At 55.2% G+C, this 21,975-nt stretch overlaps 1 protein-coding gene across 4 annotated transcripts; it reads left to right on the top strand.

Moving 5' to 3' along the window:
* The first annotated feature begins 2,099 nt into the window (after window positions 1–2,099).
* Window positions 2,100–20,240, top strand: NUAK2 (NUAK family kinase 2). 4 transcript variants are annotated; one of them, XM_004756428.3, is made up of 8 exons: window positions 2,100–2,493; window positions 11,583–11,703; window positions 14,509–14,660; window positions 14,969–15,034; window positions 16,853–16,972; window positions 17,558–17,690; window positions 18,083–18,772; window positions 19,694–20,240. In XM_004756428.3, exons 1-8 carry the CDS (start codon window positions 2,248–2,250, stop codon window positions 19,849–19,851), a joined length of 1,686 nt encoding a protein of 561 aa, XP_004756485.1. In that variant the 5' UTR covers window positions 2,100–2,247; the 3' UTR covers window positions 19,852–20,240. The 4 variants fall into 4 exon arrangements, with proteins under 4 accessions (XP_004756485.1, XP_004756484.1, XP_012913681.1 ...); XM_004756427.3 differs by having other exon boundaries at window positions 18,083–19,837; XM_013058227.2 differs by lacking the exon at window positions 2,100–2,493 and adding an exon at window positions 2,553–2,844 and having other exon boundaries at window positions 18,083–19,837.
* The last annotated feature ends 1,735 nt before the right edge of the window (window positions 20,241–21,975 follow it).

Here is a 21,975-nt window from a genome sequence, read left to right as displayed (position 1 = left end):
ACCCCAAGGGCATTCTGTTCTCCCATCCTGAGCACATCTTCCTCTGTTGAGGATTGGCTTGTTTATTTCTCATTAGACAGACTTCTCTGAGGGCAGGGACCAATATCCAGCATCTAGCAGGCACCAGTATTTATAGAATGAGTAAGTGATTGGTAAAAGGCCACAGAACTGCTTGGTGTCAGCGGGACTAGAACTCAGGGCCCTGTGCTTGCTCTAATACTACACCTGCTTCTTCTTAAGGACCCTAATCCACCTGGATGGGCCCAGCTAGCTTCTATCCCAGGATGGAAGGGGATCTCGGGGGACTGGTACCTGGGCCTCATTCTATTTGGGCAGATGACTCAGAGCAAGGAGGGAGGCTGGTGGAGGAGGAATAACAAATTGGCTACCTCTTGTGGCCCCTCAGAGTTGGGGAAGGGAAGTTGGTTTCCTCCCTAAGTGGATTCTCTCCCGCTACAAAGGAAGCATTCTCCATCCCTAACTCACGCTAGAAAGGATCAAAGGATCCGTGGAAGGAGGAAACCGGGCAGACACTAAATATAAAATCCAGTCACTGGGGATGTAGTCCTTCTTGCTCTTCAGCTTGTCCTGAATATGCAGCTGGAGACACAATCCTCCTGTGGGGTTCCGAATCCCAGCTCAGCCAATTTCTCTGTATGGCTGTATAGCTTTTGGCAAAATAAGACCCACTTCAAAACATTGGGTTAGCATGAAGACTCAAGGGAAAATGTCTCTTTCTCCCTATTACACTTCACATTTAGAGGAAGGAGGAGAGCCTGTGGATATTCTCATTTCATTCTAATTGACACTCAGAATGGGGATTCTAGACACTCAGAATGGGGATTCTAGTGTTCCAGGCCTTAAATACCAAGCCAAATCTCATGAATCACAAGAGGAAAACTATGAGTGGGCAGTTATATACAGATTCAGGGAACACAAGTTAAATGATAGGAGTGTAATGCATTTTTTTAAAAAGATTTTATTTACTTATTTATTTGACAGACTTCATAAGTAGGCAGAGAGAGAGAGAGAGAGAGAGAGAGGAGGAAGCAGGCTCCCCGAGGAGCAGAGAGCCCAATGCAGGGCTCAATCCCAGGACCCTGGGACCATGACCTGAGTGGAAGGCAGAGGCTGTAACCCACTGAGCCACCCAGGTGCCGCTGCTTTTTTTTTTTTTTTAAGATTTTTATTTATTTATTTGACAGACAGAGATTACAAGTAGGCAGAGAGGCAGGCAGAGAGAGAGAAGAGGAAGCAGGCTCCATGCTTGAGTAGAGAGCCCGATGCAGGGCTCGATCCCAGGACCCTGAGATCATGACCTGAGCCGAAGGCAGAGGCTTTAACCCACTGAGCCACCCAGGTGCCCCATGTAATGCATTTTTTAATGAATGAATATTTCCCTTTGCCTTACTCCACCTCCTTCCAACACTTCATAAATACCAGTCATCTTGAGGGAACCTCTCAATCCTAGAAGCCTTCTTTGATGAAGAGGTAAGAACTTTCCAGAACCACATTTCTGGGATCCAGTTAGGGTTGATCTAACTGAAGACAAGTGAACTCAGAACCCAAGAACATCTCTCCACTAGCTGTCCCGCTACATTGGAGTCTGCCTCCATCCCACTCCATTCCTCCCTTCCTCTTTATGGTCTGAAAGAAGTGGTCAAGTGACTTCGTAGATTTTGGCATGAGAGATGCAAATTAGGATGGAGAAATAATACTTCTAGTACTGTCAGTTGCCCCTCGCTAACAGATCACAGTACAGTAGAAGGACAGACAACAGGTGTCTCTAACCAGGACCGAGTGCCACTCAGAGGCAAGAACAGCAGTTCCAGGGCCGCTCAAAAGTTCTAGACCCCAGTAGTACCCACCAGCCAAGCAGCCTCCGCTGGTGTCTCCTATTCCGCGAAGCCAGACCCTCTGGGGCCCCCCGTGGGGGGGGGGTGCTCGTTTGACACCTTCAGCGGACTCGGCGAGGGGAGGAGTCGGGGCCGGAGGCCCGGGTGAGCCAATGCGCGCGGCCCTGGTCACATACAGCCGGCGAGCAGGCCAATGGGCGCGCGGGGGCGTGGCCCGGGGGGGGGTAGGGCTCCGAGCGTTTATAACAACTTGGAACGCCGCGACTTGCCGCGCGCAGTTGTGCGGCTGCGGCTTCTCTGCCCGGGTGCGGGTCGTGTACCCCGGACTCTAGCTTTCCCCGCGCCGCCGGCTCCCCCCTGCGCCCCCGTTCGCCTTCGCCTCCCGGCCGCCATGGAGCCGTTGGCTTTTCCCCGGCGCTCCGGCCCCGCTCCTTCGGCCGCCCCCGCCCTGACCGCGGAGCTGGCCCGGCCCCTGACCGACGGGCTCATCAAGTCGCCCAAGCCCCAGATGAAGAAGCAGGCGGTGAAGCGGCACCACCACAAGCACAACTTGCGCCACCGCTACGAGTTCCTCGAGACCCTGGGCAAGGGCACCTACGGGAAGGTGAAGAAGGCGCGGGAGAGCTCGGGGCGCTTGGTAAGTGCGACTCTCTCGCGCGGCGCTGCTGGGCGCGGGGCTTGGCCGCGGACGGTGAGGGCTGCAGGCAGGCTGGGCCGGGGGCTCGCGCGCTCCTCGGTGGAGTGGCCAACAGGCGGCGCACGCGCGCGTGGTGGGGGCCGCGGGGGGATGCGTTGGCCCTGAGAACCCCAGCACTAGCCAGCATACGAGGACTGTCCGGTTAGTGAGGCGGATGGCGGGTGCAGGGTGCAGAGAAGATGCATAGTGTCCTGTCTTGGGACGAGAAGACTCCCTCAGAAGATGAGACTTAAGTTGAATGTTGCTTGAAGCATGCCATCCAAAAGACTGGAATGGAAGAGGAAGTAGAAGGTGCCTGATCTTAGTGTGAGTTTAGTAGATGAGTGTGAGCTGGGATGAATGTGTGAGTTCCAGTTTCTTGACTTAGCTCTTATACTCTGGCAGCCCAGCCTACTGTGGGGAGCTGCGCTGGGGTGGGCTGGGGTGGGCTGGGGTGGAGATGGCCTTGACACTTAGGTCCTTTCCATCTCTAAAACCGACTCCAAGTTTCATTAGGATGAGTGTTTTTATTCTGGGAAATGTGAAACCAGGCTCTAGTGCAAAGTCTACCGTGTCCCAAGATACCTTTGGGTTTGGGACCTTTTCAGAAAGATGTCCAGTCAATGTGGAGGTGGGGGACGTGGGTAGTAGTAGCAATGATAGTAATCGTGATTTGTGAGAGCTTGAGCAATTTATTTTATCTCTATACTCAGTTTCCCCTTCTGTAAAACTGGAAAAAAAAAAACCACAAAAACAAAACAAAACAAAACCCCACAACCACCCTTTCAAGCTGTGATGAGGATTGAATGAGGTACAAATGTGAATTTGAATTGATCCCAATACACAGAAGCTGCAGTGAGAACTGATATTTGTATCTGGAAAGGCAAATCCTGAAAGGGTAGCAAGTTTGCCAAGAGTTAGTAAACAAACATGTTTCACATGCATTAAGAATCACCTGGGGTGCTTCTTTTGAAATACTTACTGTCTGGCTCCACATCCAGAGGATTTTATTCCAAAGGTCTAGGATGGAGCCAGGTAACCTGCATTTTTTTTTTTTTTTTAAGATTTTATTTATTTCCTTGACAGAGAGAGCATAAGAGATCACAAGCAGGGGGAGCAGCAGAGGGAGGGGGAGAAGCAGGCTCCTTGCTGAGCCATGTGGAGCTCCATCCCAGGACCCTGGGATTATGACCTGAGCCAAAGGCAGATGCCTAACCGACTGAGACACCCAGACACACACACACACACACACACACACACCACCACCACCACCACCACCACCACCACCCCCCCCGCCCCTCCCCTTCATGATTGGCATTTTAACAAGCTTTGGGGGGCAGGTGGTCTAGGGACTCCTTTGCAAAATTCTGTCCGGTGCTGGTTATGAGACATGTGTGTGTGTGTGTGTGTGTGTGTGTGTGTGTCCATGGTTTACCCTATGAGCTGCGGGAGCAGTCGCCTCTCCAGATTGTTTGCTTTCTCAGTAACTGGTTTGAAATTCAATAAGTCATTTCATTGGTGAAGGAGAGTGGATGCTAGAGAGAAGGAGTGGATTCTGGCCTCATCAATAGGGCCGAGTATGTTTTTTCTGCTAGGGCCTGGCACTGTCCCCAGTCGCCTGCTGCCAGGTTACAGCTATTGGGCAATCCTGTACTTCCTGGCTTTCCTTTCTTTCTCTTTCTCTAAAGTGTGAGGGCCCAGTGAAGCTCTAGGCTTGAGACCCCTGCACTCAGGCTTTGTCAGGGGCTTAGCTACAAAATAGAGTATGTGCTTCTTGTTGGAGGACAGACTGAGTTGGGGGGCTGGGGTGACCCAGAAACTGGGAAACTGAAATTGAAGTTGAGATCCCATCAGAATCTTGACCTGGGTGTGTGTGTGTGTGTGTGAGAGAGAGAGAGAGAGAGAGAGATCTCTTTGATTCTGGAATGAGATAAACCAGCTTTCAGTTTTCAAACCTCAGTGACTGTAGGCAGGGATTCCAGCTCTTATTACATCAGAACAGAGAGAATTCAGAAGGTACTCCCCAGCCTCCTGCCTCTCACTGTGGGCTGCTCTGAACCACCCGGATCCACAGACCACCCTGTGCTTTGGCTGGAAACCTGCTCAGGGTCTCCGTCCTGCTTGGAGAGTAGCTGCCTGCGGGGCTAATGGTTTCTTCTTTCTGAAGAGGACTCCTCTTCCTCACCCCACACCCACTCCTGCCTCTTCACTGTCCTCCCTTAAGAGAGGCTGACCTGGTGCCTCAGGATCTCCTGTGAGGGAGAGGGACATGAGAAGGCCGCTGACATCCCTCCAAATGAGCGGAGGTTGTTGGTGGGGGCTAGAGGCAGAGAAGGGCCTGCTGGGTGACTCCCATTCCGACTCTACCTTTCTAGCATATTTCCCTTTGCCTGCCTGCCTGGATGAGATTAGCAGGGCCCTGATGGGACTGTTCCGAGGGAAGGGAGAGTGGGCAGGACGAATGGCTACTCCAGGAGGGCATCAAAGGAAAAACAAACATTTGCTCTGGATTCCTAGGATCCAAATGACATTTCCTACTGTGACTCTCCCCAGCTCCCCTGACCGCTCCTCTCAGCATAAGAAAAACACCTGCTGGGGTCCCTGGAATGCTAGAATCCACCAAAGCCCTTGGGATGGTCTACACTGGCTTCTCTCCAGGGGTGCCATGAGCAACATTAGGGGAGTCCGAGTGGACAGTGATCTGGGACGAGGATGCTTCTCTGTCTTATATATGCTGGGCTGCTACGTGGGATGTCAGAACGTTTGAAAATGACCCAGATGATCTGATCCCTTCATTGACAGATGGGGAAACTGAGGCCCAGAGAGAGGATGGGACTTGTCTTGTGGCTGGTTAGTGGCATCCCTGCAACACAGGCTCCTGACTTGAACACCCCAGGCCATGGGTGATCAATTCTGAGTCTCGGACGGGGAGTTGGCCTTGAGCTTAGCCCGGGCTTGCCTCCGTGTGCTTTGTCATTCCAACCCAGAGCACAAGCTGCCTTTCCCAGAGCTCCAGGCAGTGCTGAGGGTGGGAAGAGTCACTGGGAATGAACTCCCTCCCCCACACATGCTGACTCTGATGAGGGATCCCGGATGAGTGAACTACGCGACATTCCTGGTTTTGACCTCGTCGGGAAGGCTGTGGAGCTCAGAGTCAGACCATAAGGGTTCCCGTCCGGACTCTCTTGCTTACTAGCTCTGTGACCTCTTGTGTATCTCTGTTTCCTCCTCTGTCAGTGAAGGATCGGACCATAGAGAGGGCCTTATGATAATTCCCACCTTGTGGGGCTCTCAGAGGATGACAGAAGATGATATCGGTCAAGTGCTCAGCACAGGAACTGACACACATGGTGTTATTATCCCAGCAGGGCTGGCTTGTCTGACTCTAGGCCCAACCCTCTCCTGGGATACCCCATCCTGGGTCTGTGCTGCCTCAAGCAAGAGAATGGGTTGTGCTGCGCTTCCCTAAGCCAAACCACTTTGGTCTTTGCTTTGTTCAAAGTCCTGGTCTCTCCTTCAGCCCCTGCTCCAGGGAACGGCTCCATCTGGCCAGGAGCCAAAGGCCTCTTCTGTGTGACGCTGCCCTCCCAGGCCCGACTACACCTGCCTGCTCAGCAGCGGGGAGGGAGGCTCCGGCTGCAGGCGACTCTTGTCCTTGGGCTGTGGCCAAACCACACAGGAGGGCTGGGCAGGGAAGCGCCTTGCCCGGCAAGCCGGCAGAGTGGGCAGGAGGGTGGCAAGGAGGGGGAAGGCACAGCCTGGTGCTTAGGGGAGGCAGCTCAGGTCCCCCTCATTCCCAGAGCCCATTCCTGCTCTCTGCCTGGGTCTCTGGCGGGCTTGGTGGGCTGGTGAGCCACCCCCAGACCCCTCCCCACTCTGCCCAGGCTAGCCCAGGCCAGCCTAACCTCTCCTCCGTTATCTAAGTGGGTCATCCTCCAGCTCCTTGCCCCGCCTCCCAGATGGCCGCTGCTCCGTGAAAGGCCGGAGAGGAGTCAAGGATCTTGGCTCCGACTCCTGGTGATAACCATGACCGGAGATGCCCAGCTTGCACCCTGTCTCCTGGGACCTGAAACCAGCCCCTCTAGATCTTCTTTTTCTAAGACCTTTCTGCCGTGGTCTCCTGAGTCCAGATTATTCCTCATCTGAGTTCCTGCAGGAGAGGCAGCATCTAACCAATCGTGCCCCCAACACCCATCTCCCTGGTGTGTTTGTGGACCTCTAAGTGTAATGGGTGCCTGGAGGTGCTGCCCCAAGGCAGGGGCTGAGGCCTTCCCTTCTCTAAGGTGGGAGGCAGGGAGCCCAAGGCAGGGCAAGGCACCTGCAAGGAACTTTGGTCTCCTGATACGGCAGCTTCTGCAGACAACACCCTTCCATCTTGGTTCTACCTTGGTGTGTCATGGAACCTTGGAAGTCAGTGGACCTTTCTGGACATGAGTGCTTCTTCCATCTGCAAAAGGGGATGGGGGATTAGTCCTGCTATCTTTGCAAAATGGGCCAGCATCTATAGACTTTTGCCCAGGCAGGTTAACAACGGACATAGCACAGGGCCTCCGAACAAGCTCATTCCAACCAATCTTTGGCCAGCATCCTTCTGGCAGAGTAGCCCGTGACCCACTTCTGAAGAAGCTCAGCAGAAAATGCTGGAGTTTGGAAGGGAGATTAGAGGTCTTGATGTACACATTTGTGAATGGTTCTTTTCTTTCTGGCCTTTGCACAAACCTTTCTGTCTGCCTATAATGCCCTTTATGCCTCTCCCCAGCCTACCCACTCTGGCTTGGCAAACCCTACTCATCCTTCGAGATCTCCTGGAGCCCCTGGGCAGTCAGGGACGTCAACTGTCCTGTTCATCACAGTAGGTTTAATTGCCGGTCCTTCCACGGGACTGAGGGCCTTGGTGCAGGGACGATCCATTTTTTGTCTAAATCTCCAACACCTAGCATAGCACCAGGCACGTAGTAGGTGTTCAGCGGATGTTTGAAGAATAAATGCCCTTTCATTTTTCGGATGAGGACATCAAAACCAGCCACACCAGTTAATCAGATCATTTAAGTGGCTTGTCTCGCATTGCATGGTTCCATGGGGACAAATAAGAATCAGGTACCTGCGCTCTTGACCCCCACTCTACTGACCTGGCATTCACACTTCTATTATCATGTAATTGTCGTGCCAGGGTGTCCTGCCCCACTGAGTAGGGGGGTCATAAAACCCACCACCTGAACTTGGGTCCTTTTACTTTGGAGAATAAACGGGTTCTTTTTTTTTTTTTCTTTTAATTAGGGTAAGCTTTTTTTTTTTTTTTTTCAAGATTTTATTTATTTAGGGATAGAGAGTGAGAAAGCACAAAACTTGAGGGGAGGGAGGGAGGCAGGGAGAGAGAATCTCAGGCAGACTCCCTGATGAGCACAGAGCCCAAGCCGGGGCTCAGTCTCACAACCCAGCCATCATGACCTGAGCCAAAATCCAGGAACTGAGCCACCCAGGTGCCCCTATAGGGGCTCTATTAATAATTATACCAGGATGAACTAGGATTCTCTAGGCTGCGGCCTTCCTACCTCTGGGAGGTCCGTTCAGCTTACTGTTCCCCTCCTCCTTGGCGCTACTTAGGGTATTTTAATTTTAGACAATGTTTGCTCAACTAGCATAGGAGAACAAAGGTCCCTCAAATCAGTCCTCTCACTGAAGCTGGTTTTCCACCCACACCTGGGAAGAAGGACAGAAAATCTTTTTTCTTTTGTTTTTAAAGATTTTATTTATTTATTTGACACAAAGGGCGGGGAGCAGGCTCCCTGCTGAGCAGAGAGCCTGATGCGGGGCTCTATCCCAGGACCCTGAGACCATAACCTGGGCCGAAGGCAGAGGCTCAACCCACTGAGCTGCCCAGGCGCCCCAGGACAAAAAATCTTATCTGGGTAGCCATCCTATCGGTCAGGGGATCAGTCCAATGACTTAGCCAGTAACTACGGATTTGTGATTTGTGCTCACCGGTAAGCAGCTGTTGAGTGCTTTCTGTATGCCGAGCGCCTTCTAGGCGCCAGCTGTTTCTCTGTCTCCTTTACTTGAAGAGACCAGCCAGTAGATGGTGAGGGGCCCATCCTGTGGGGCAGGAATAGGTTGGGGAACAGTGACACATCATTCTTCTTGTATGTCACCCCGCTTGGAGGCTAGCAGAGGCCTGATGACAGAACTTGTCACCTTCATAGGAAGTGCCCACCAGCTGTGGTCTCCTAGGACCTCATGTGGGTAACCGGAGGTGGGGAGAATATTGGGCTGGGGGAAGGTCCTTGATCTACTTCCCTGAGGCCAGAATGGAAGTTTGCAGGAAGGTAGACCGGTTCACTGAGGTTCACTGAGGTTCACTGAGGTTCACTGAGGATTACCAATCCCGTTGAGGAATCCTAGGCCTCCAGAGTTCAAAGAAATGGATCTCAGGGTTCAACATTTGTACTCTCTACTGGCCTGGGGACTCCTAGCATGGCTTAGACCCTCTTTTTGGAACCTCCTTTCTGTTAGGCCTTGTCTTTATGAGACCCCCTCCCCTAAGCCTGTGATGATTCATCTCCTTGCTGTATAGGTTTGTTGTTTCATTATCTAGATATGTGACTTATATATGGTCTTTTTTTTTTTAATACTACCTATTAACACAAGGTTTATGGCTCTTTATTGGAAGAGCTCATCGGACTTTATCTATTGTCTGATTTTTAAAACAAAGAATTCCAGAAAAGAACGGGTCTGTAACATCTCCCCTTCGGTGAAGGAGAATTGAAGCCCCTTCCTCCCCATCCCTGCCTCCCTGTCCAATTCTAAGCTGGAGAGTTTTCTGCTTAGCTCATTGGGGTGGTTTGGAGCAGAAGCGGGGGCAGACTGTGAAGAAAGCCCCTGAGGGGCCGCCCCCACCCCCGTCCCACCCCGGCCCCTGCAGCTGCAGCATGGGCCTCTCCAGCATCTTGGGAAGAAGGCTCCATGGTGACAGGTCCCTCCTGCTGCCATTGTCCTCCCTGCCCTGCTCCGGGAGGGCACAGGAGCTGGGCCTCCCCTCTTTCAAGGATGCAGCTCCAGGGGAGGAGCGGGGCGGAGGGCACGCCATCCCTGGCCCGTTGCCGCGGTGACCGGGCCGGCCATTGTGCGCAGCTCCCCTTATGGGATTAAGGCTGTTCCGCATTCTTGTCCGATGGGGAGCACTGCCCTGTCCCCGCGAGCCGGAAGCCATTGTCTGCCTCCAGAGCCCTGTGAAAGGGTGGATTAGAGGCCCCTCCCCTCGAGCTGTGGTCTCCTTTTGAACCTTGAGGGGAGGCCAACCCTCCTGGGATGTGGAATGAGGAGCCGGTTTCCCTCAGTCTGGCCCTTCACATTTGGTCGTAACAGGTCCGTCTCCCCTGAAGAGGAAGTCTTGAATTTACAGTTCGTGTCCTTGGACAGGATCTGCCCGGCCCTGTGGCACCCCAGCCGGCCCCCGCCCATCTCCTCAGGGCACCCCTGAACCCCGCATGTGTAGGGCTGGTCCCCCGCCTCAGAGCCAGAAAGCCCTTCACAGGGCTTGGTTCAGCCTGTGGTTGTGCAGAAAAGACAACCGAGGCTCTGAGAGGGGGTGGGACTTGCTCCCGGGGACTGCGACAGAGCCCGCAGGAGGAGGAACCCCAGGTCTCCTGCCTCTCCCCCAGGCTGGGGAAGGGCCCTTGTCACTCTCTTTCTGTCCCCCTGGCTGCTCAGTGGGATGGGGCAGGGAAAGCAGAGGTTCCTCCAGCTCTAAGAGTTCTGCTTACTGGCCTGGCATCTTGGCACTGCTTTCATTTCCTGTCGCCTCACCCCACCCTTCCTGAACCCACCGCACTTACCAGCCCTTCCCCCCACCATCCTTATATGGTATTTTCACCTTTGCAGAAGAGACAGCAAAGCCCAGGGGACTCTCACTGTCTGGTTGTTTGTTTGTTGCTAGGAGAAGAACATTCCTTACCTAGACTGAAGGGACTGGTATGGTTTTTTTTCATAATTTTTTTGTGGTTAAAAATATACATAATGTATAGTTTACCATTTTCCCCATTTTAAAGGTTCAATTCAGTGACCTATTAGGTACATTCACGATGTCATGCAAACATCCACACCCCCCCATTTGTAAGATCTTTTCATCATCCCACACAGGAGCTCTGTACCCGTGAAACAATAGCTCCACCCCCTCCACCTCCACCACCCCCCACCCTGGGAATCCCTGTTCTTTCTGCCCATGCATTTGTCTATTCTGGTTACCTCCTAGATGGAGAACCAGACAGAGGCCCCTGGGTGGCTCAGTGGGTTAAGCTTCTGCCTTCGGCTCAGGTCATGATCCCCGGGGCTTCCTGCTCCACGGGGAGTCTGCTTCTCCCTCTGCCTCTCTCCCTGGTTGTGCTCCCTTTCCCTCTCTCTTGTGCTCTCTCTCTCTCAAATAAATAAATAAAATCTTTAGGAAAAAAAAAAGGAGAATCGTCCATCTGTACTTGTGTGTCCAGCTGCTTTCACTTAGCATAATATTTTCAAAGTTCATTCCTGTTTTTGCTGGTTCCTCACTGCACGACCTTGAGCAGGTCACTTAACCTCTCCACGGACCCGTTTCCCCACCTGTCAGTGAGGACCATGAAACTTTCTGGGCCTGCCTCCCCGGGTGGTTGGGAGGGCCAATGCCTTAGTAACAAGGTGACAGATGCTTGCTCAGGGCCCCTGCGTGGCATCAGGAATCCGGTCCTGAGCAAAACCAGGCCGACCCTTGTCTTCACGGTGTCATATGGTAGGTTTGCTTTCTAAGTCATAAAGCACTGGCCTTACAGATGCAGGTTGTACCTTCCTTGTTCGTCTGCGGACTCTGAATAAGGTCACCGTCCCATACTCCTTCCTGCTGTGTAGACTTAGCCTAACCCGGTGCTCTCCAGTCTCTCTGTCACCTATCTGGGCGTGGGACGGAGTGGCTGCTTTGGGTGCACGTAGCACCGGCAGACGGCCCGGGGCAGAGCTCCCGGAGTATCCTTGGGGATGCCTTTACCTGCCAGAGCTTTCTCCTCAGGCTCCACACTCTCTGTTCCCAGGTGGCCATCAAGTCCATCCGGAAAGACAAAATCAAAGACGAGCAAGACCTCATGCACATTCGGCGAGAGATTGAGATCATGTCGTCACTCAACCACCCCCACATCATCGCCATCCATGAAGGTATAGGGGCAGGGCATCGAGGCAGAGTGTGTGGATGCGTACGTGTGTGTAGGAGCAGTCAGGACAGAGAACACAAAGAAGTGAAAAAGACACAGGCTTCAGAGTTGCACAAAAGGTGGATTTGAAACCCAGCTCTAGGACTTTGGGCAACTAATTTAATTAGGCTCTGGGCAGGCCTCTGTTCCTCATTTGTCAAACGGGCCTGTCCCACCTACGTCACAGGGGAGCTGCAAAGATGAAATTAAATGTCACTGAGGATTCAGCTCATGGGAGGAACTCAACGGACTGTAGGCTTTCTTGTTGTCATTGTTGGGGTTTCCATAATGGAACACTACCTCCCCAACCCAGGGAGAGCCCCAGCATCCTGGGGGAGGCTGGGGCGCACACAGACCTGTACCTGTCTCAGGTCCCGACAGCCAGGCCTCCTACAGTCTGCCCCGGACTCTGAATCATTCCTGCCATGGGGCTGGCTCCCACCTTTCCTCATCTTTCTTAGGTTCCTCTTGCTCTGACATCAGTGTCGCCTTCCCACCCCACTGGCTCTGTTCCCTGTGACCCAGACAACAAAGTGAGGAAGAGAGGGTGCCGAGGGAAAGAGGGGGAGCCTACTCCTACCCACACTCGTCTGCTTCCAGCCTTTACATAATATCAGTGAGATGGGAACCAGGGGTATTGGTAGCCCCAGGAGGGAGGGGAAGAGGCCTGTGGCTTTGCCCTCTGTCTGAATATTCCTGGTGGGAAGTAAGGGAGAAGTCTTTCTTGGGTTCTGTCCATAGGAAGACTAAGGGCAAGCCACTGACATGGCCCCATGGCCAGAGCTCCACAAGGAGCCCGGCAAGTGGCTGAGAAGGCTAATTGTAGCTCTTTGTATTTCCCCCAGGGAAGAGTGGGTAGATGACAGAGTGTCGGTTAAGCCAGGTTGAGCTTGGTGATTGGGCAGAGAGAGTAACTTCTCCCCCACACCCATCCCTCCAAGCTACATGTGGGACCTGAGTCTTAAAGCTTAGGATGTGGATTCTCCCGCCCCTCAGATTCCATGATTGTAGGCAGGGATGTCCCAGTTACTGTGAGACAGGCAGTGCCTCCTCCCCAACCATCCCCAGCCTGCCCCAGTGTTCGGGAGATATGGACTAGGGGGAGGCTCCGGTTTTAGGAAACAAGCAGCTCTCCAGAATGTACCCTGGCTGGCTCTTCATGGCACAAAGGTGGCATGCATCCCTACAGACATCTGGAGGACCAGAGGAGTAGGTTCTCACTTGGGTAACCCCCAGGAGACAGGGTCACTGTGAGTTGGGACCGCTTGCCCATGTGGGAGAGGGGAAGGGCTCAGTCCTCCTGGCCCTGTGTCCAGGCACCTGGCACCTGGGATTCCTTGGGAAGAAGCCGCCTCTCTCAGCTCCTTCTCCCAGGCTAGACAGCAGCAGCTCTGGGGCTGGATCAGCAGGAGAGACTCCTATGGCAACGTCATGGACACACGTGCTCGGACACACACCCAGCCAGTTTGACGAACCAATCCTTCCCTACGTTTCTAGGCAGCTGGAGCCAGGACAAGCCTGAGAGGCATGTGAGCTGGGATGGGCTCATTGCCAGGAAGTCAAAGGGGCTGAGGGTACCAGATCTCTAGATCAGCCTTCCTTGGTACCATATAGTTTACAAACCACATTCATGTACCTTTATCTCTCCTCGGATCCTGGAGGCAAACGTTATGATGGGTGTTGTTTTCCAAGTTCACGCACGAGGGTACTGATTATAAATCAGCACTAGGCACTATTTGTCGAGTGCCTGCTGCTATGTCGGACCCCAAGCCTGGCTCAGGAGCCCCGGAGTTCTCACTGACTTCTTTCGATGTCTTCCCCAGCCCTGTGAGCTTATCATTATATCTCTTCAGATGAGCAAATGGGAGGCACACTGGTTAAATAACTTGCCAGGGTTACCCAGCTAGTGAGTGAGGAGGCCAGGATTCAAACCCCAAACCTGAATTCCTACTGGTTTATCTGGACAAGGTTTGCCCACCATCCCCAGGCACAAAGTAGAAGATTCTGAACCAGAGGACATGACTTGTCATTCTCATCCATTGATGTCCCTGCCTTCCTGGGAATTTGCAGGCTGGTCTTTTTTTTTTTTTTTTTAAAGATTTTATTTTTTTATTTGACAGAGAGAAATCACAAGTAGATGGAGAGGCAGGCAGAGAGAGAGAGAGAGGGAAGCAGGCTCCCTGCTGAGCAGAGAGCCTGATGCGGGGCTCGATCCCAGGACCCTGAGATCATGACCGGAGCCGAAGGCAGCGGCTTAACCCACTGAGCCACCCAGGTGCCCCTTGCAGGCTGGTCTTAAGGATCCTCAAAAGCCTGGGGCGCCTGGTTGACTTAGTTGGTTAAGCATTGCACTCCCTGATTTGGGTTCAGGTCATGATCTCAGGGGCATGGGATCGAGTCCCGTGTCCATCTCCAAGCTCAGCACGGAGTCTGCTTGTCCCTCTCGCTCCTCTGCTCCTCGCCTCTCTCTCTCTCTCTCTCTCTCTCCCTCTCTCAAATAGATAGAGAGATGGAAAGAATCCTCAAAAGCCCGAACTTCCAAAGAGAGGAAGGATAAGCCAGTTCCCTTGGCCTCACCTCGTGGCTCCGGGAAAATGATGGGAGCTTCAGCAGTCCTGTTCCTGCCCTTACTTGCCCCTGCCCCACCCCGCGAGCAGATAGCCCTGCAGAAAGATCCTATCGGCCTTGGGGCAGGGGGAGGAGTATATGACCCCCACTGGGAGCACTGCGCTCTGGAATGGCCTGATGTTCCCACCTTGCTCCGCCGCAGTGTTTGAGAACAGCAGCAAGATTGTGATCGTCATGGAGTATGCCAGCCGGGGCGACCTATATGACTACATCAGCGAGAGGCCTCGGCTCAGCGAGCAGGACGCCCGCCATTTCTTCCGACAGATCGTCTCCGCCGTGCACTACTGCCACCTGGTGAGCTCCACCTGCCAGCTCTCTTCCAAGGGGGTCCCTGGGGCTCTGGGACTGTCCAGGATCCCACAGGGAGACAAACAGAGGCAAAAACTCATCTGGACTTGGGCCCTGGGGAGGTTGGCGTCTCTGGCTGTGGCTCCTAGGGGTGGAAGTCTCTGTGATCCATGGTCCTGTGTTCCCACGAGATGGGCATTCCCAACCTACCCATGCTACCCATGCTGGGCCTCACTTTCCAGACTAGGCCTTCATGTCCTCCTGTCCCTCTTGGAGACCTCCCTCTGACTCCCTTTCCTCCCTCCATCTTTCAGAATGGGGTTGTCCACCGGGATCTCAAGCTGGAGAACATCCTCTTAGATGCCAATGGAAATATTAAGGTGAGGCTCTCTTCTTTGTTTCCCGCAGCTCCCTGCCCCACCCCAGCCTTTCTGCCCTGTTTCCTCACCCAAGTGTCTATCTCTAAGCGCACAGAGATTCTAGAAGCTCAGGTTTAGATGGTGGTACCAGTAGGGAACTCAGCCATCATCCTTTCCAGTACCTTGTTTTGTAGATGAAAACCTAAGGCTTCAAGATAAGGGGTGACTTACCCAAGGTCCCATGGCAAGGGAGTGGTTGCATCTGGGCTAGAACCAAGGTCTGCTGATTCCCGGGCCAGTGCTCTTGACGTAACCGACTGATAGGAACCTAGATCTAGGGTCAACTTTTTGCATGCAAGCTGGGGCCTAGCAGGGAGAGAGGGCCACGGCCTGAGTTCTCCCCAGCTGTCTGTGCATGCAAACACACACACACACACACACACACACACAATATGCTACCATTTGGTAGCCCTTTGGCACTTTCCTCCATAGACCAAGCACCCCAGCACCGGCATTCTGCCTCCTGCAGCTGCCAAATTCCCACGCCTACATAGTTAAGCTGAGGTCTGAGAGGTGCTGGTGGCATCAGCTCAGAGCTCAGGGCTGGAAGGGGAACATAACCGGGGCTGGCCCCTGCAGGTGCCTGGCCGGGCTCTTGACTCTGCAGTAGGACACTCCTCAGACTCTTCCTGAACCCAACACACAGTCCTTCCCCTTCAATGGCCCTTGAACCCGTGCCCTGAAGTCCCCTGACACTGAGTTTATTCCCCTTACCCAGCCAGTTCCCGGAGCAGGTGGGGCTTTCTTTGATGCTAAGCAGGGGGAGGGGAGCCAGAGCCAGGAAACTCACAGAACCAGACAGGCATGAACTTTCCCATCTCAACCAATCATCTGCCTCTTTATGGGCTTCAAATGGTAACTGCTTGATAAGAGGCCAATAAAGCCATAAACCAGGAGCCAGGGTTTCATAAACAGCCCCTCCCCACCCTGGGCACATATGGCGCTCTGCTGGGGGTGAAGAGGTAGGGAGCAGCAGGCCATTGGCCTCTGCTTCTGTCTGAGGATAGTTGGGGAAAAGGGTCTCTCTGGGGAGTGAGCAGATGGGCTTGGGGCCTCTCAAGCCCTCAGTATCAGACAGCTCAGGGAATCCTGAAAGAAGATTCTTTCCTCTGGGCTCTAACCACAACGCTGATCTTTGTTCTGACATCACCATTGCATCTTAGCTATACCAGGTGACCCCAGGTCCCTTCCACTGCCTTCCTGCCCAGCTAGGGGCAGAGATGAGCCCTTTGCTGGGACGGGCTTGCCAACCCTGGCCTGGTAAAGCCTTAATGGTTCTGGCTGGCTTCTGAGGGCCATGGTGTTGGCATGAGAAGGTGATACTCTCCCTACATCTGGTCGACCCCTCCTTCAGTCACTAGTGTTGGTTGAGTCCCATCCGTGGGTCCCGCCTGTGCTGAGAGCTGCAGGAAGGGTGGGGGCAGAAGGAGGTGAGCCCAGGGAAGGTGCCAACACAGTAATGTGAGGAGGCAGACTGATGACCACTGGAAACCGTGGGGCTTTGCGGGAAAAGGAGGCCTTAGGAGGGGTGGGCTTGCCAGTTCAGGAGGATGTTTCTAGGCAGAAGAGGGCATCCCTGGAGTCGGGGGTCCAGCATGAACAAAGGAGCCCGGGGAATAGGGAGGACCCTGGAGCCTCCACACGCCTAGGCATTCCTCACTGATCCAACCTCCTTCGAGGGCCTGGGTTCCCCTGGGACCTGGAGAGGGGCGGGCTGAGAGCTGCAGAACATTCCAGGCCTTGGCATGACCCCTGCCTGTGCTTGACCTGCTCTCGCAGATCGCGGACTTTGGGCTGTCCAACCTCTACCAACATGGCAAGTTCCTGCAGACGTTCTGCGGGAGCCCCCTGTACGCCTCGCCTGAGATCGTCAACGGGAAGCCCTACACGGGCCCCGAGGTGAGTGTCTGCTCTCCGCCCGCAGCCTGCCTCCGCCGCCGACCGGTGCCTCTAGGTCTTCTGAGAGAGGTGGGCTGGTTCTCCAGTTCTTCTCCTCTTCAGAGCACAGACCTCCACCCCCACCTTTCACACACAAAAGTGGGGAAGAGCCAGGTCCTAGCGGGAGCAGCAGAAACTGGGCCAAGAACTGAAGCCTACTGACCCCCCCCCCACACACATCCCCATCTGGTTTTGTGCCTCCTCACCTTCCTAGTAGCTATTCTCTTTCCTGGCATCCGGGTTCCCTGGAGAGGTGCGCTTTCTCTCCACCACCCCATCCTGCCTGGAAGGGATGACCTCACCGTGCTCTCATTTGTGGCCGCCCCTCCTATGGGCAGGCAATGGACAACACCTTTCTTCTTGAACTTTAGTCCCTCTACAACATCCTTACTCCTGGGTCCTAGAGGGAGGTGGTCCTTGGATGCCCCGGCACCCTGGGCTCTCCAGAGGGTACCCCTTTCTTCTCTGGGCTTGCTGGACGCCCTGCAGCCTGTGACATCCAGGCATCCTTGATAACCCTCTTTCTCTCTCTCTCTCCCTCCCTAGGTGGACAGCTGGTCCTTGGGTGTCCTTCTGTACATCCTGGTGCACGGCACCATGCCCTTTGATGGGCAGGACCATAAGACACTGGTGAGACAGATCAGCAATGGGTCCTACCGGGAGCCGCCTAAACCTTCCGGTGAGTGAGAGGCCGGGGTATAATCCTCCAGGCCCCTAGGGTCCTTCCCTCATTCCTGAGGCAAGCACCAGCCAGGGGCAAGGAAGGGAAGAGACCTCCCCCCTACCTGCTGTCTGCTCTCTGCCTCCAGGCAGGGTCTGTGACTCGGAGAGAGAAGGGGCACCCCTGCTCTCTGGTGCATAGAGCAAGGCTGAAGAAGGAGCCCTGGTCCTGAGGGGCTGGAGGCTATGGGGAGCCGGATGGGCTGTGGGGTGTGTGGAGCCCAGGTAGGACTGGACACATCTGAATGGGGTGTGCAGTCTCAGCGCAGATCGGGGTGAACCGCTGAGCGGGGTTGCAGGGGGCCCATTCTCGTGGCTGCCAGTCTGAGGCCCCCGTCTTCTGCCTTCCAGATGCCTGTGGCCTGATCCGGTGGCTATTAATGGTGAACCCCACCCGCCGGGCCACCCTGGAGGATGTGGCCAGTCACTGGTGGGTCAACTGGGGCTATGCCACCTGTATTGGGGAGCAGGAGGCTGTGCGCGAGGGAGGGCACAGCCCCAGCGACTCCGGCCGGGCCTCCATGGCTGACTGGCTCCGGCGGTCCTCCCGCCCGCTCCTGGAGAACGGGGCCAAGGTCTGCAGCTTCTTCAAGCAGCACGCACCTGGAAGCGGGAGCATCGCCCCCGGCCTGGAGCGCCAGCATTCCCTGAAGAAGTCCCGCAGAGAGAATGACATGGCCCAGTCTCTCCAGGGGGACCCGGCGGAGGACCCCGCCCTTCGCCCTGCCAGGGGCAACCTCAAGCTGCCCAAGGGCATTCTCAAGAAGAAGCCACTGCCCTCACTGGAAGGGGCGAGGGAAGAGCCCGAGCCCAGCCCAGGCGCTGCAGACCCCGGCCAGGCTCCCCCCCTGCTCCCCAGGAAGGGCATCCTCAAGAAGTCTCGGCAGCGGGAATCTGGCTACTACTCTTCCCCTGAGCCCAGTGAGTCTGGGGAGCTCCTGGATGCGGGGGACGTGTTCGTGAGTGGGGACTCCAAGGAGCAGAAGCGCCCCCAAACCTCAGGGCTGCCCCTCCATCGCAAAGGCATCCTCAAACACAACGGCAAGTTCTCCTGTGCCACCCTGGAACTCCCAACCCCCAGCACCTTTGGCTCCTTGGATGAACTGGCATCCGCCCCTCGTCCTCTGGCCCGGGCCAGCCGCCCCTCCGGGGCTATGAGTGAGGACAGCATCCTGTCCTCTGAGTCATTCGACCAGCTGGACTTGCCTGAACGGCTCCCTGAGCCCCTGCTGCGGGGCTGCGTGTCTGTGGACAACCTCTTGGGGCTTGAGGAGCCCCCCACAGAGGGCCCTGGCAGCAGGGGCCTGAGGCGCTGGTGGCAGGACCCCCTGGGGGATAGCTGCTTTTCCCTGACTGACTGCCAGGAGGTGACAGAGGCCTACCGCCAGGCCCTGGGGGTCTGCTCAAAGCTCAGCTGAGGGGGGGGTGGGGGGTGGGCACTGCCCCGCCCTGGGCAGGTTCTAAAATGCAGCTGGGTGCACCCTGAGGGGGGACTGCAGCATCCCCGGCCTCCCAAGACTAGCCTCCTGGCCAGGAAGGCTGAGGTGGTTTGCAGTCGAGCCCTAGAGAGGGCTGGATGGGAAGTGGGCACATCGGGGGTCCAGGTCCTCAGTCCTGTGGAAAGGAGAAGACAGTAGAGGGGAAGCTGGTAGAGAGAGAAGAGGGGAAGGCCTGAGGTCAGTCCAGGTGGCCCCCTTCCTGTCACACGGCAGAGACACGGATGGCAGGAAAGAGCCCTCTCAGCCGGTCTCCTCCCCCTGCACTAAGTTTTGTGCATGGTGACTGCTGGCCAAGGGCGGGGGAGGGAAACTCTTCCCGTGCTGGTCCCATCCTCACCTGCCCCTGAAACTGGAAGGTGGCAGCCCCCATGTGCCCGGGGTTTCCTGGGAATGGTCTCCTAGGGGGGGTGCCCCTCCTTATTTAGCTCTGCAGTAAGAGGCCACAACCTCCGTCTCCTCAAAGGTTCTCTCCCCTTTCCCATCCTCCAAACCCGGCCCAAGCCTCCCGGAGTCGCTGCTAGGAATCTGAAAGACTTGAAAAGGCTCAGGCTGCTGCTATTGGACTTCATCTCACGGGGCCCGGACTCCCCGGGACCCCACCTTGGACCTCGAGGACTCTAACTTCTCTGGCCTCCAAGCTGCTCCTGTTACTGAGAATGGCTCAGGGCTTTCCGGACCCTGGAATGCCTTTATTTATTTTTATGTGTTCAGCTCTCTGTCTTTGAAAAAACAGCATCTGGCTGTTTTCAATAATGTGAATATTATGTTCTGGGAAAATCCACTGTGACGTCTACGTTTTGTGAACAGGGAGACCTTTCACCATGATTCCCTACTGATCATGGAAGGGGATTGGGTATCAAGCCACGGGTCCCACTGCACGGTGTGGGGCGGGTGGGGGGGGCGTCCCCTGCTCCCTCACTCCACGCCCTGACTCTGTCTACCTGATGCTGCTGCTTCCTCTGTGGCCAGAAGGAACCATTCCATTAAAAACCAGAACGATGATTGGAAAATAGCCTCTGTTCTGTTTGGGCAGGTGGTGTGCAAGACCTTGGGCCTCCTCTTAACTAACCCATGCTCTCCTTGGGCTGCCACAGGTGGGAACTGGAGCACCTGCTTCATTTAAAACACACACACACACACACACACACAGAACACAACCACCACAAATGCCCAGCTCTTAGCTCCCAGAGGCTCCTGTGAGACGGCCCTCCGCCGTTCTGGCCCGGCCCGTTAAGCGCACAGGTTGGGGAGCCCTGGACAGACGCGCCCGGTTTGCCCTTCCAGCCGCAGCCCTAAAGGACGAGCGGGGTGCGGATTCTGCAGCCCGCCCCCACTCTCCCTCCCTCTCCCACCCCACCCCAGCATCTCTGTTCCCCGCAGCTTGAGGACACCTGCTCCACCTTTATTCTCTCCCACCAAAGAAATCCCCTTTCCTCCAGCGCGGGGCAGCTGCTACCCCTCCCGCCCCTCGCCGCCCGCCTCCTCCAGGAAGTAAAGAATGCTTGGAATGCCCCCCCATCGTGGGCCGGCCCTCTCAGCCCCCTGCGGAGCATTCCCCAAACGCCAGCTCCATTGAGAAACTCCCAGGCTCCGAGGGCCAGGATGAAAGGGAGGATAAGGACAAAGGGCAGGCCTGCAGCCGGCTGCCTCCGGCTTCAGGCGGGCTCCCTCCCCCTTGCCCTCCCCGCAGCGGGCTGGCGTTCACTGGCCCCTGGAACGTCCCCGGTCCGAGTCAACCCCATGGCACACCTGTCCTCCTGCCAGCCTGCTGTGCCTGCCGGGGAGCCCCATCTGGGCCTTCGCTGCCTCCCTGCAGCTGGGGGGCAGGCATGGTTGCGGGGTGTGGGGAAGAAGGGAGAAAGCCAGGCCACCAATGGGGTCAAGATGCGAGAGCAAACTAGAAGTCGCACAGGCCACCCCCGGGGTGCTGCCATCCCGTATCTTGTAGGTCCCGAAAAACAGGGAGTCTTTACCCTCAAGAAGCATCGAGCTCTGCTGTGAAGTTGGCTGGGCTCACTCACTCCTTCAGCTCTGGAGTCAAGCCCTGTTTGTGCGCCAAGCTCCATGAAGACTAAGCCAATGGCTGTGTCCCCAGTACCTCACTTAAGATCTTAGCCTCTGGGGGTGGCTGGGTGGCTCAGTCAGTTAAGCGTCTGGCCTTTGGCTCAGATCATGATCTCAGGGTCCTGGGATGGAGCCATTAGGCTCCCAGCTCAGCGGGAAGCCTGCTTCTCCTCTCTCTCTCTCTCACTCCCCCTGCTCATGTATGTTCCTTCTCTCACTGCCTGTCAAATAAGTAAAAATTATAAAATTATTTAAAAAGGGGTGCCGGGGTGGCTCAGTCAGTTAAACGACTGCCTTTGGCTCAGGTCATGATCCCAGGGTCCTGGGATCAAGTCCTGCGTTCGGTTCCCAGCTCAGCGGAGAGTGTGTTTCTCCCTCTCCTGCCTGCCACTCTGCCTACTTGTGCTCTCTCTCTGTGTCAAATAAATAATCTTTAAAAATTACTAAAAAAACAAAGTCTTGTCTTCCAGGGGGCTGCAGCCTGGCCGGCAAGTTGGCATGCATAAAAATACATAAAATTCGGGCTCCTGGGTGGGTCAGTGGGTTAAAGCCTCTGCCTTCAGCTCAGGTCATGATCCCGAGGTCATGGGCTCAAGCTCTGCATCAGGCTCTCTGCTTAGCCGGGAGCCTGCTTCCTCCTCTCTCTCTGCCTGCCTCTCTGCCTACTTGTAATCTCTCTCT

This window comes from Mustela putorius, unplaced genomic scaffold (genome assembly GCF_011764305.1).
Source record: "Mustela putorius furo isolate JIRA1106 unplaced genomic scaffold, ASM1176430v1.1 tig00000508_pilon_pilon_pilon, whole genome shotgun sequence".
NCBI lineage: Eukaryota > Metazoa > Chordata > Mammalia > Carnivora > Mustelidae > Mustela > Mustela putorius.
This window is presented reverse-complemented; position numbering and strand designations above follow the sequence as displayed.